At 37.3% G+C, this 15,129-nt stretch overlaps 1 protein-coding gene across 1 annotated transcript; it reads right to left on the bottom strand.

The window, feature by feature from the left end:
- Positions 1 to 5,557: 5,557 nt before the first annotated feature.
- Positions 5,558 to 6,487, bottom strand: LOC122731352 (olfactory receptor 5B2-like). The gene has a single exon (XM_043971387.1). The coding sequence runs from the start codon at positions 6,485 to 6,487 to the stop codon at positions 5,558 to 5,560; it is 930 nt and encodes a 309-aa protein (XP_043827322.1).
- Between the last annotated feature and the right edge of the window lie 8,642 nt (positions 6,488 to 15,129).

The raw sequence follows: 15,129 nt of genomic DNA, 5'->3' as shown, positions 1-15,129 counted from the left end.
ATTGTTGTAATCTCCTTGTTAGTGTTTTATTTCAAATTTTTGTGCCGACTTCCATTAGGGAAATTGGCTTATAGTTTTTCCCCTATGCTTTAGCTTTTTCTGGTTTAGGTATCAACATCATATTTGTGTCATAAAGGGAATATAGTAGGACTCCCTCCTTGCCTATTTTTTTTAATGTTTATTTGGCATGGGAATCAATTGTTCTTTAAATGTATGTTAGAATTTGTGGATCTATCTGGCCCTGGGGATTTTTTTCTTAAGGAGCTCATTGATGGCTTCTTCAATTTCTTCATCTCTTTCTTTCTTTCTTTCTTTCTTTCTTTCTTTCTTTCTTTCTGTCTTTCTGTCTTTCTGTCTTTCTTTCTGTCTTTCTGTCTTTCTGTCTTTCTTTTTTTGGGTGGGGCAATAAGGGTTAAGTGACTTGCCCAGAGTCACACAGCTAGTAAGTGTCAAGTGTCTGAGGCTGGATTTGAACTCAGTTTCTCCCGAATCCAGAGCCGGTGCTTTATCCACTGTGCCACTTAGCTGCCCCCTCAATTTCTTTTTCTAAAATAGGATTATTTAAGTATTCTATTTCTTCTTCTCTTTATCTGTGCAATTTATATTTTTGTAAATATTCATTCATTTCTGTTACATTGTCAGATTTATTGACATACAACTTGTCAAAATAGCTTTTAGTTATTGCTTTAATTTCCTCTTCATTAGGGGTGAATTCATTCTTTTCACTTTTAATATTCATAATTTGTTTCTCTCTTTTTTTTGGTGAGGCAATTGGGGTTAAGTGACTTGCCCAGGGTCACTCCGCTAGTGAGTGTTAAGTGTCTGAGGCTGGATTTGAACTCAGGTCCTCCTGAATCCAGGGCCTGTGTTCTATCCACTGCACCATGTAGCTGCCCCTGTTTCTCTTCTTTTTAATCAAATTAACCAATGGTTTATTAATTTTATTATTTTTTTCATAAAACCAGCTCTTAGTTTTATTTAATAGTTCAATGGTTTTCTTACTTTCAATTTTGTGAATCATCTCTTTGATTTTCAAGATTTCCAATTTGGTATTTTAGTGGAGATTTTTAATTTGCTCTTTTTTTAGCTTTTTTACTTGAATTTTTAATTCATTGATCTGTTCTTTCTCTATTTTATTGATGTAAATGTTTGAAAATAGACATTTTCCCCTAAGTAATGTGAGAAAATAATGGGGTTTGAGGGGACCCCACCCCACCCCACTATGCAAGGGCTTAACTCTGGAGCTAGCCCAGAGTCAGTAAAGTTGGAGCTCAGGCTCTGAATAGGGACAATAGAGATTAAAACCACACCTATCTAAAAGCTTTGCCCTCTTAGGGTCTGTCTCTCTCTGGTGCTATAGCCTCTAACTTATAAGTAGCAATGTATTAGAAACCCCAGATAAGTTCCCTAAAACATAGAACAGAGACAGGCACCCTCAAAATATTTCAAACAATACTTTGCCTGTATCCCATAAATTTTGGTATGTTGTGTGATTGTTGTCATTCTCTTTGATGAAATTATTTAATGTTTCTATAATATGTTGTTTGATGCACTCATTTCTTTTTTACTTTAAATTTAGTATTTTCCCCAATCACATGTAAAAACATTTTTAATATTCTTTTCAAATTTGGAGTTCCAAATTTTCTCCCTTCCTCCCTCCCCTTCCCCCCAACCACATTGAAAAGGGAAAGAATTTGACATAGGTATAGATGTGTAGTTATGGAAAACACATTTCCAAGTTAAGTCATGAAATAAAAGAAAATACAGACCAAAAAACCCCCAGAAAAATAAACAAATAAAGAAAAAGTATCTTCAATCTGCATTTAGCCTCCATCAGTTCTTTCTCTGGAGCAGGATAGTACCTTTCATCATAAATCCTTCAAAACTGTGTTGGATCATTGTATTTCTGAGTATAGCTAATATTCAAAGTAGATTACCAAATAACATAGCTGTAACTGTGTACAATGTTGTCCTGATTCAGCTCATTTTGCTTTACACCAGTTCATGTAAGACTTTATAGGTGTTTCTGAGAGCATCCTGCTCATCATTTCTTATAGCACAATATTATTCCATCACAATCATATACAATAACTTGTTTAGCCATTTCCCAAATGAAGTATATACCCTCAAATTCCCACTCTTTGACACCACTAAAAAAGCTGCTATAAATATCTGGGCTGGAGGCCTCACCCCTGACTCGCTGTACAGCTGGCTTGCTGAGCCAGGACCAAGAGACCTCAGTTGCTTATCTGTCCTAGGATTGGGGGGTCTCCTGCTGGTTTGTCCCCAAACTTCCTACACTGGGTTGCACTCCCTCTTTATGTTCCCACACTCATTTTATTATCTTGGACTGGAAAATTGTTTCACTACATCTTTTGTGGGTTCTGTTGCTCTGGAATTTGTTTTGAGGGATGATTTAAACTTTGTGTTTTTTTTTTCCCCTGGGGAATCTTCTTTCATTCTCTTAATCAGATCACCAACTCTATTTGATTAGGAGGTTGAAAGATGATTCTGTGTGTGTGTGTGTGTGTGTGTGTGTGTGTGTGTGCGTGCGTGCACGCTAGGTTGAGGCAACAGCAACAGTAGAAGTGGTGGTAGGAAAAAATAAAAATAAAAAGAAGTGGTGGTATGGGCAGCTAGGTGGCACAGTGGATAAAGCACCAGCCCTGGATTCAGGAGGACCTGAGTTCAAATCTGGCCTCAGACACTCGACACTTACTAGCTGTGTGACCCTGGACAAGTCACTTAACCCCCATTGCCCTGCAAAAACCAAAAAAACAAACAAAAAAAAAGGAAATTGGCCTCTTTAGATTAATGCAGAAGGATATTATTATTGTTAAATATACCTGAATATCCTTATCATCTCACACTTGTTGAGAGACTGGCAGAGTACTGTAATTTTTATACTTTGCAACCCACATTCATGACAGCAAGTGAGGCTTGAGACAAACAAAGCAAAAGGTAAACATAAACTATGTCCCAATGGAGTGCCTGATATATAGATGCATATGAACTTCAGGCCAGGCACCAAAGGTACAGGAGACATTCTTGAGAGGGTAGAATAAGAGAATCATAGAATCTTAGATTCAGAAGGCTCTCAAAGGTCACCAAATCTAATCCATGCCTGTAACAGAATATTCGCTATGGTACATCCAACAATGTATACTGCATCTGAAGGTCTAAAGGAAAGAATTTTTTGAAGGCAACTTACCAATTTGGAATAGGTCATTTGTTAGGAAAACTTACTCCCTTGTTCCCTGATGCTCACTGTTCTGCTTTCTAGGGACAAGCAGAATAAGTCTAATCATTCTTCCATAATACATGTCTTCAAACCCTTCTGACACCATGCTTACATTTTTATTCTCCAAGATGAATATACTCAGTTCCTTACTTGATCCTCATATGGAATACTCTCCAGTAAAGCTCCTCTGTGCATTCTCCAGCTATTAATGTCCTTCCTAAAAGTGACTCCCAGGACTGAATACAATATGCAGATGTACTCTCAAAAGAGTAGAGGAAAACAGTATCATCATCTCCCTCATTTGGAGCAAAAATATTTCTCAATGTGGTCTGTTGTAGCATTAGCATTGTGGCTTAAAGTCCTACTATTGAAAGATATATTAGGAATAGGGTAGGCAGCACTAATGCTCACTGAACTTTTTCAGGTGTACTATGCCTTCTTTATACTGACCTAGTGCCAGTTGCTTCAAGTCCAAAATAATTCAAATCCCCATGGGAGAATGCAGGCAGTCAATGTAGGGGAAGAAATACCAAATACTTACCAAAGTCCCTTATGCCTCATCAAGATTTCTGTTCTTACAGGGACTATGTTCGGTCCTGGAAAATTACTTACAAACTTTTTCCCCTCTCTCTTGTTAGCTCATTGCTTTCACAATAAAATCTATGTTAAAGAAAAACTGAAGCAGAAAGGTCTGAGCACAATCAATTCATTAACAAGTCTAGCAATTATCAATAAAGGGATCAAAGACTTTTCCTTAGTCAAGGATGCATCTGACAGTCAGAGTAACTCTTTTATACACTTGGTTACACATAAAATAGCAGAAGCAGTCTAATGATGCCAAATAAACTGATTATAACTGGTCACAGGGAGATGAAGGGTAGTCTTGACTGAGAGCAGAGATTTTCATAACCCAGGGAAACAAGGAAAACATGGAGTTGACTAACATCTCATGTAAAGTCTCATTGTAGGCAAACATCCTTTGACCAAGGTGACTCATCTCCCCACATCATCAGCAAAAGTTCAAAGATTTCAGTTGTTGTTGGTTGAATTTAGCCCATAGTACCAGGGAAGTTAAACTCTAAAAAATTGTACCAATGAGGTCTATATAATTGTCCATATTTGGGGCACATACATTGATTCTGAGTGCAAGCATAATTCTCAATCAATAAATAATAAATAATACAAAATAAAATGGGGTATCAGTTTTCAACTTCACATTACCCTCTAAATAGAGGTCTTCTTGGAAAATCAACATACATGCTGATAGAATAGCTTCTAATATGGTCAGGATGGATCTCGAGCTCATAAATAATAATTCAGGTTACCAAATACTGGACAGCTTTTATTTCATTCCACACAAAAATCACAATATGTTCTAAAAATAGGAAGCAACCTCTATTTAGACACAGAAACACATAATACAGCTAAAGAACCTATCAGATAGAATGGAATTCATATTGAGGTAGGCATCAGTGTTTTACTCTTACAGTGAAATACAGCACTCCTACTGGATCATTCAAAGTTCTTTCTAGGCTTTTATGACCATCCTGTGGTCCTACAGATATTCATATCCTTCCTAAAGGTATCCATACTACAGAGGTATGCTGGAGGGGGCTCCAAATAGGCAATAAAGAGATTGTTGAATTTTGAGTGTGAACATTTAGGCGATAGAAATCAGTAAATGCTACAAATCAGGACTTAATTTATAATTTTTTGATGATCTAAAGTTCAGAAAGTGATGGAAAAATAATATTTATATTAAATATTAAAGTATTTCATGTTTCTGTGTTTTTCCAGAGAGATAGTTCTTAAGGATTGAACAGAACACCTCTGGTTTAAAGACTGCTGAAAAAACAATGCCAATAACATCACAGATGCACTTTCCAAGCAATTCAATGGCTTAGCTTTGCAAGTGCTACACTGTGCAAAATGATGTAAATCATCTTATACTTTCTAGAAGGATAATAGCTATACTTGGTATATAATGCTTTTATGTGTGTGTACATACATCATCCATTCTACACAATAATATTATAAGCTAAGGCATAAAATTGTCTTTTCAAACATGAAGAAATTGAGGCTGAGAATTTCAGTGACTTGCCTAGGGTAACAAAATATGACAATGTCAGAGACAGAATTTAAATTCAGGTCTCTCTCAACTGTAAATCTTTACTACCACATAATCTTACCTCTGAAAAGGTTTAGATTACACTAAGAAAAGGATAAGAAAACAATCCTGGCTTGGAGGCTGGGCTTTAGAAAGAGGAAGGTGCAGATTAGATTTTTTCTCTAAGAAAAATAATAATTTAAGTCAAGTTATTGTCCCCTCATAGCTTTCCTAAAAGCATTCTTGACCTCTTTGTTCCTCAAACTATAGACCAGAGGGTTCAACATGGGGATGACCATGGTGTAGAACACTGACACCATTTTGTCTGTGTCCATTGAATGGCTTGAACTGGGTTGGAAGTACATGAAGATGATTGTCCCATAAAATATGGACACTGCTGTGAGATGGGAAGCACAAGTGGAAAAGGCTTTCTGGCGGCCTTCAGCAGAACGGATCTTCAAGATGGTGATGAATATTAACAAGTAAGAAGTAAAGATAACAAGAAATGGGCAAAATGCATTGAAAAACCCTGAGATAAAAATTGTTGACTCAGTGAGGTGAATATCAGAGCAAGAGAGAACTAAAAGAGGGGGAATATCACAAAAGAAGTGATGGATCACATTGGACCTACAAAAGGAAAGGCTAAAAATGTTTCCTACTACTATGGAGGAAGTCAGAAAGCCACAGATGTAAGCACCACTGGCCAGAAGTGCACATACAGTTGATGTCATAATGGAGGTGTAATGTAGGGGCTTACACACAGCTGCATGGCGATCATAGGCCATGGATGCTAGGAGGAAGCTTTCAGTAATGGCAAAGACCCCAAAGAAGAACAACTGTGTAGCACATCCATTGTAGGAGATGACCTTGTCTCCTAAGAGGAGCCCCGCCATCACCTTGGGGGTAACAGCTGAGGAGTAGCCAAAATCCACCAGAGAGAGATTACTGAGGAAAAAGTACATTGGGGTATGGAGGCGAGAATCCCGGGAGATCAGAGCTACTATCCCCAAGTTCCCTACCAGGGTGATCAGATAGATGAAGGTGAACATTGTGAAGAGAGGAACCTGAAGCTCTGGGACATCTGTTATTCCTATAAGGATGAACTCCTTCACTGCAGATCTGTTCTCCATAGATGTCATTTGAGAGTTTTATCATTTACCTGCAATAAAAGTGTAACCATCACAAAAGTCAATTCTGCATGAGGAATAACTCCAAGAGGTAAAACATGGTCAGAGACACTTCTTATTTGAAGGTGGAAATAAGGTATCAAGGGAACAAGAACATCTAAGTAGTTGTCACAGCAATTACACTGGGTCCTCAAATTTCATCCATCCATTTTCTCATAGGGAGAGAGTCCCCCACTTATTACTTCTCACCATTTTTCAAGCTACTAAATTTTTATTAATCACTAAAGTGGCATTTCCCAATCCAGGAAAGGGAAGTGCTTTATTCTCTGGCAAAAATCAGCAGAAAAATGGGGATTATTGTTGGTCTATGTGGAGAACTAGGTCTTTTCCTAGAAATATACTTCATTCTGATGAAGAGAGAAAAAAGGAATGAAGGAGAAGAGAGAGGAACCAAAATGAGGGGAAAGTTAAAAGACTGAAAGGAGGGAAAGGAGGACCAAAGAAAGTGGGCTAAAATTTCACTGAGATCCATCTTTGTCCTGGGATCATTGTAGCCATAAATTCTATAAAGTGAAGTGAAGTCCCCATTTCCTGAGGGGGAACAGTTGCCAGTAGATATCACTTGCATAGTTGTGGGAGTGGTCTATTAAAAACACCACGGGGCCATGATGCAACAATAAATGTATGATTTCCAAATTTGTTTCCCTCCCGTAGCATGCCCCATTTTCAATTTTCAACCACTCCCCCCGTGGAAGCTGCAAGTGCCCATGACAGACATTTTGTCCTTTCATTCACTATGTGGTTTTCTGGATACCACAGAAATCACCAATCTTTAACTTAGCCTCCTTAAAGTTTGACCTAAAATCATACCTACAGAAAGCCTTTGCTGATTCATCTTAACTCCAAGGCTTTCCCTTTGAAAAAAAATTATCTCCAATTTATCCTGGATACAGCTTGTTTACATGTAATTATTTGCATGTTGTCTAGAGCAGGGCTTCTTAAACTTTTTCCACACATGACCTTTTCACTAAGAAATTTTTATAGGACCCCACATATATATAGGTATATAAAATAGGTATACAGAAACCTTTGACTGTTGCCACATTTTTCACAACCCACACATTTACTTTTGTGACCCCATATATTGTCACAACTAACAGTTTAAGAAGCTAGAGGCTAGAGATTGTGAGTTCTTTGAGGGCAGGGATTAAATTTTATCTTTTTTTGGTATTCTCAAGGCTAAGGATGGTGCTAGGCACATAGTAGGCACTTAATAAACACTTATGGGCTTATTTATTTAAGTGGGAGCCCTTTCCTTATGAACAAAGCTAGGTCGGCCTTTTGGCCTCAGACAAAGATCTAGTCCATCCTCATATTCCAACACAAGCCTTTACCACTGGGAAGGACCTTCCACAGATATGGGTCAGTAACTTAGAGTACTTGGTGTCATTTTTACCACCATGAGACATTAGGAGAAACTTTTCATAGAAGTTATGAGTAGGCTGCCACATGCCATCTATCACAAAATGTATTTGGAAAAAAATATAGCAAACAGAATCAGAGAATCTTAAGTCAGGATGGTTCCTCAGAGATCACCTACCTCAGCTCACATCTGACAAGGAGTGACCTCTACAGAAGCCTCTCAAAAGGCAGGAAAGATTGGAAAAGGAGAAGAGCTGGTTAAGGAGGAAGAACAAAAGATAAGAGACATTTAGGTCTTGTAGCCTATTGAGGTCCCCAAGGAATTATACCTAACAAGCAAGATGAACTGGAATCTCTAACACAAGGAATCAAATCTAGCTACTAAGGTAACATTTAGACTCGAGGGAGGGAACTCTTAACTGGAATGTAGTTCTGGTGTTAATGTGAATATATGGATCACCTGGATTTGATGGAGGTACCTTATTATCTAAAAGGAGTTTTATAAAACCCTGGATTAATAGGAGCAAAATGTCCTTCAACTGAACCCAGATAGCTAGCAGATAAAAGACCCTACTTAGTGATTTCTTTTCCCTCAGGATAGTAAGTTCCTATCTTATGGTAACATCTGGGTGTCCTCATCTTGCCAAACCCTTTTTTGGAATCCTGTAATCTTCTCATGATGCTTCTGTATTTCCTTCATACTTGTTATAATTGAAATTGTTAAACTGCTTTTTGCTTCTGGTTTCATTTCTGTATCATGCTATTGAAACAGACAACGCCCTGTAATCAGTGGAAAAAAACCATATGTACCCTCAGAAATGGGGAATCCCCCAAGCTCTCTTCTTAGGGAGGGAGTCTCTAGATAATCATGTGTTATATATTTCTTCTTGGGACAAAATATTAAATTGATATTATGTTTTTTCTATGCATTCTCTGATCTGGTTTCTGTGAGTTACCTACTTTCTGGCAAGAGAGGCAGAAATAGACTTCTCTGAACAAATTGTAGGAGATATTATTGATGTCTCTGACCTGTTTATTATCTTGTAGCAGGATGGGTATGAAAACTATATTTAATATTCAACACTAGAAAGGTTTCTCCCATATTTGAATGAAATGGAATAAGTAATAGTAGGCTGTTCTAATTTTGTAAAATCAGGACTATATACTCATATCAGGAAATCCAGGAACCAGAGTGAGGTAATATGGTGGAAAGCATTCATACTGATATTAGCATGACAGTATATTGTTATAAATAGCAATTCATTGGAAGACGAAATAGATCATGAATTTGGTAAATGTCACAAACTTGGAATGAAAGAATGATATGTTATTGAAGAGGAATTTCAATTATCTGGTCATCTCCCAGGATTTTCTTTCATTTCTTTCCTTGTGTCTCTGTCTCTGTCTCTGTATCTCTCTACATATTTCTGTATCTTTGTCTCTGTCTCTCTCATTCTCTCTGTTTTTCCCTTTTTCTGTCTGCCTATTTCTCTCTGTGGTCTGTTTGTCTGCCTCTTATCATCTGTCTACCTATGTATGTCGCTGTCTCTCTCTTCAAAGAACAACTATTGATTTCTTGATGAAAATTATATTTTTATACATCAAAAGTGAAGGAACCTAAATGAGGAAATTCTATTCTGCATCTGATTCTTATAAAGGATGAGGAATTGTTGAGTACTATCAAAATAAAATGGGAATGTTAAAAGAGGAACAGGAAAGTAACTAAATAATCTTAAAATTTGAAGTAGATAAAGAAATGAAAACTAGCAATTGTCAGACATCTACATTAGGTTTGGGGAGAATCAATTCCAGTCATTCTTTAGAAAGGATGAAGTTGGAGCCTAGGGATTGGTTCTACAAGGAATTCAAATGTGAAGGGATAGCAATATCTCAAAATATAATTTTGAAGATACAAGAAGAGAAATTGCCATGTAGATAGACTTATATATGGAAAAACTGCAATAAAGGAAATAAAGGAGTGGTAACCAAGAATGAAGCCAAAAACAGACCCTATCTTGTAGTAATAGAGTCAGGGGAGGATCAGGGCTCGGGGTGAGCTGAGGGAATTTCAGAAGGCTAAAGACTACAAAAGGTGTTTTTAATTGAAAAATGACCATTTAGGTAAACAAAAATAATAAAGTAAGAAATTGGGCAGATTCTCAAGGTTGATGAGAAAAATACAATGAATGACAAAGAAAGGCAGAGGTTTGGAATTTGTATTTTACTCCTATTTTCTCTGACAAGGAGAATGGCCTTTGTATTTAGCAGAACAAAACAACAATAGTTAATAGGGAGTTGGTAGTAATGACAATAGGAATTAGCACTGATATTAGTGAAGGGAAGGGAAGAGACACACATGGCATCAATTACGTGTCAGGTACTGTGAATAATATCTCATTTGCTTTTTGCAACAACCATGCAACATAGGTGCTGTTATTATCCCGATTTTAAAGTTGAGGAAACAGAGCCAAACAAGGCTTAAATGACTTGTCCAGAGTATCACCATTTCTGAGGCCGTATTTGAATTCAGGACTTCCTAACACTAGTCCCAGTGCTCTGTCCACTGTACCAGAGCTACAACTTTAATGTTTGCAAAGTATTTTATATGCATTGGATCCTTTGCCACACCAATACTGTGATATACATAATGAAAAGAAAAAAATGAACCTGACACTGCAAAGTACCCAGATGTGCAGAGAGGGTACACTGGATTTTACATGTGGAGCAAAATATTCAGTTGTGGATTTGACATTTTGGAAGGACATTGATAGACTAGAGATTTTCTAGAGGAATTCAGCCCAAATGGAGAAGGACTTGGAAGTCTTGCCATATTAGGATTTGTGGAGTGTACTGAGGGTGTTTAACTTAGAGAAGATAAAATATGGGTGTCAAGGCAGGACTTGAGATTAAAGTTATCTTTAAGAATCCATAGGACTGGGGCAGCTAGGTGGCACAGTGGATAAAGCACTGGGCCTGGATTCAGGAGGACCTGAGTTCAAATCCGGCCTCAGACACGTGACACATTCCAGCTGTGTGACCCTGGGCAAGTCACTTAACCCTCATTGGCCTGCAAAAAAAAAAATCTATAGGACTGACATTGGAAGGAAATAGAAATACTTGACTTGTTCTATTTGTATGTAAAGGGAAAAATTAGGAGCAAAGACAGAAGTTAAGAAGAAACAAATTTAGATGTAATGAAAACATTTCAAAAATATTGTTATTCAAATGTGGAAGTGATTGTTTTGACATGTTCTGAATTTCCCTCCAATTGCAGTCTTGAAGGAAGAGCTAACTGACCACTTGTTAAATACACACACATATATAGACACATACATATATATACAAAATATATATGAATTTTTACATATGTGTATATATTAAATATATATGTAATGTAGAATATATGCTTAAGTGTATATGGCCTATATGGATGTTTTTGTGTTGTAGTACAATAGAGGCCCAGGAGAGACAAAGATAGAAAAGGTTTATTTCTCATTTCATAGGAAATTTTGACTCCTACTGCTTCTTATTGTCATTTTGACCACGTACAAGTCATATGGCAAAAGAGGGCATGGCACCTAAATCATAGGGCTGCCCTGACCTTAGAAGGAGATAAGTGTATAAAGTTCTTTGAAAACCTTGAAACTTTACATAAGTCTTATGAACAGGCATTATTTTCATTATTAACAACACTGCTACTGCCTGTGCTATCTATCAGAAATCCCTTGAGGTCTTTTACACCTAGGATAATTTGGACCTCAGTTTGCTCATCAATAAAGAAAAGATGTTAGACTAGATGGCTGAATTGATGATTCTGTGATACTTTTAGCCTATGTTAATTTTGAAGATTATCATTAGTCTTTATAACTCTATAGTAAAAGAAGCTTTTCCCAATATACTTAATTTTGGATTTATAGGTAAGAACAAAATAAACAAAACTTTATCTCATATACTTTTAGAAGAATAGAAAAAAAATTTTGCAAATAACTACCACAATGATTTTTTGCTCTCATAATAGATACTATATTAGATAGAATATAAACAACCCACTTACAGTCAAGATTTATGATAATGTTGGTCTCATATCTACTCATATATGGTAGTCTTGAGCCATGTTGGTAATTGATATAAGTAAATCAAATACTTGTACACATGGTGTATCACAGTATTTCTCATTGATGTTCTTAAGATTGGATCCTCTCAACTTCCCAGGTCTGGAGAGAGCCCTTCTTGGTTGCCAGGGCAGAAAAGGTGATTTGTTTTCTACTTGGAAGTACCCAGGGGTAAGTGGATAGTACTATTTTACAAAGAGATTAATATTATGAAGACTCAGATTCTAATGTTACTTGTATATGCACTAATTTGTTCTGTGATGTCACAAAATTTAATCAATCCCTCTGGGCCTCTGTCTCCTCATTTAGAAAAAGGGAATTATATTTTTTTCAGCTGGGAGGTAAAACAGTGGTTGTGCAGAAAGAGTTTCCTAAGAATCAAGTGGTATAGAATGAGAGTTACCATGATCAGCACATGTTATTGGGCTTTTACATGATAATGGATGAGAGAGTATTATGAAAAACACAAAGACATAGAGAAAAGAGGATAGAGGTGCTACTACACTCCAAAGTACTAATGCAGCAATGTGCTGTAGGGGAAAAAAACTTTGTCCTTTGAATCCAGATATGGATTTAAATCCCACCTCAGACCCTTATTAATTGTATATATTTGGACATATCACTTAACTCACTCAACCTCAAGTTACTTACATGTAAAAGGGCAAGAGTAATAATGGCATTTAATTCACACAGAAGAGATTCAAATGAGAAAATTGATTTGAAGCACTTTGCAAGTTTTAAATGCTTTTATTTTTTTCTGATACTTCGTCAACCCATTTGTCTAAAAATATGAATTATTATCATTGAGGGCAATGATGAGATCTCACCTAAATTTTGTCACCAGTCCCCTCCCTCAAGAATTTAATGTGTGTCTTGCACACAGCATCCCCTTTATCGACATTATTTAACTTCATTAGTACCACAGGGGTGGCAGTCTCTCAAATTGCTCCTTCAGTTACTTGAATGATAATGAACTTGAAAAGTTATAGCAGAAAATAATCCCTGGTGTTTATAGAACACTAGAATGTTTGAACAAAACTTACATATATTATCTCATTTGAGCCCCAACACAACCCTGTGAAATATGTACAAATGTAATTCTGCAGAGTTTATGGATAAGGAAAGGGAAGAAGTCAAGTGACTTACCCATAGGGAAACAGTGAGTTAGTGTCTGAGATAGAGAAGGCTTTTATCCAAGTCATCTTGCCTCCAGGTCAGTAATGTTTCTGCTATACCATGTTGCTGTCTATATGAGCACTACAATCATGGATTGGACACCCAACAACCTTGCTGCTTTGATATGAAGAAAGGTGGCCAAGGACTCCAAAGAGCAGAGTTAGCCCAGAACTTTGTAATCAAAGTTTGGCTTGAAGTCCAAGGCCTAGGAAGCATGTTATCCCATTGGAGATACCCTTCACTAGTCACTGGGGCAGAGCTCAAAGGTTCCTAGTGGAAGAGAGGCCATTTGTGGCCATGACTGCTTCATGGATGATAGTAGAGTTAGCAGTGCCCATCCTTACCCTCCATTCAGCTCAGCCCTTAGGAAACAGAAAAGGAACTGAATGAATGCATGAATGACTTAGGGAATTTGACCAACATGCTGGTACCACTGTACTGAGACCTATAATGGAATATTTCGATGTTGGTAGCTGGAGTCAGGGAAGAAGCAGGGGCTTTATGCAGACCTGGGAGCCCTGAAGCTCTTGGGAGATGGTGCTTCCTTGGGGATCTTGGCAGTTCTGCTGCCAACCCATGATCAAAACAAGCCATTAAATTCTTTTCTGTTCATGGGAAAAAAATAATTTTCTCAAGGAAACTTTATCATTCCTAGATTGTTGTTAGCAAAATGAGGAAGAAAGAGGCCTGGGCAAGACCACTGACAAAAGCTGCATACTAGTCTTGTTTCTACATACCTCCTACCTATGTGATATTGGGCAAGTCACTGTATATCTCCAATTCTCAGTTTTTCATCCTTAAAATGGGTTTCATAATCTCAGACCTGAAAGCAGTCAAAAGGTTTTGGTGAAGATCAAATATGTGATACTGAACATGAAAGAGATGTGGAGTAGAGAAAAGATCTCTACAAAGTGGGGAAGTGAAAGGATCCCTGAACTTGCTGTTAGAGGATTTGTTAAGGAATTGATGGTCATTGTGAAACTTTAGGCAAGTCATTTATCCTGGATGAACTTTGATTTCCTCATTTGCAAAATGCAAATGAGCATTGCATATTCTGATCCTCAGGACCATTGTAAGAATAGAAATTATAGAGGATATTCTTATTGTCATGAATATTATTGATCTCCTTTATTTTTTATTTAGAATTTTATTTTTCCCAAATTACATGTGAAAACAAATCTCAACATCAATTTCTTTCTTTCTTCTTTTTTTTTTTTTGGTGGGGCAATGAGGGTTAAGCGACTTGCCCAGGATCACACAGCTAGTAAGTGTCAAGGGTCTGAGCTGGGATTTGAATTCAGGTAGTCCTGAATCCAGGGGCAGTGCTTTATCCACTGTGCCACCTAGCTGCCCCCACAAGATCAACTTCTAAGTCCTTGAGTTCAAAATTCTCCTCCTCCCTCCTTCCTCCCCTCCCCCCTCCAAGAAATCAAGCTATTCAACACAAGCAACACATTGTAGTCATGCAAAACTTCTCCACATGAGTTAGGTTGTAAAAGAAAACAGGGTAAGGGGCAGCTAGGTGGCGCAGTGGATAAAGAACCAGCCCTGGATTCAGGAATACCTAAGTTCAAATGCGGCTTCAGACATTTGACACTTACTAGCTGTGTGACCCTGGGCAACTCAATTAACCCTCATTGCCCTGCAAAAAAACAAACAAACAAAAAAAGAAAACAGTTAAAAAAAACTAGAAAAAGGAACTAACAAAAAATTATGCATCAATCTGTATTCAGATACCATCAGTTCTTTCTCTATAGATGGATTAAATTTTACAGAAGTCCTTCAGAGCTGTCCTGGATCATTGTACTGCTGAAAATAATGAAGTCATTCACAGCACTTCATCTTACATCATTGCTGTTATTTTGTATACAATACATTTCACTTTGCATCAGCTTATGTGGGTCTTTCCAGGTTTCTCTGATAGCATCCTGCTCATCATTTTTT

The sequence above is a fragment of the Dromiciops gliroides genome, chromosome 6 (genome assembly GCF_019393635.1).
Source record: "Dromiciops gliroides isolate mDroGli1 chromosome 6, mDroGli1.pri, whole genome shotgun sequence".
Lineage (NCBI taxonomy): Eukaryota > Metazoa > Chordata > Mammalia > Microbiotheria > Microbiotheriidae > Dromiciops > Dromiciops gliroides.
The sequence above is the reverse complement of the archived record's forward strand: the minus strand, read 5'-3'. Positions and strand labels throughout refer to the sequence as shown.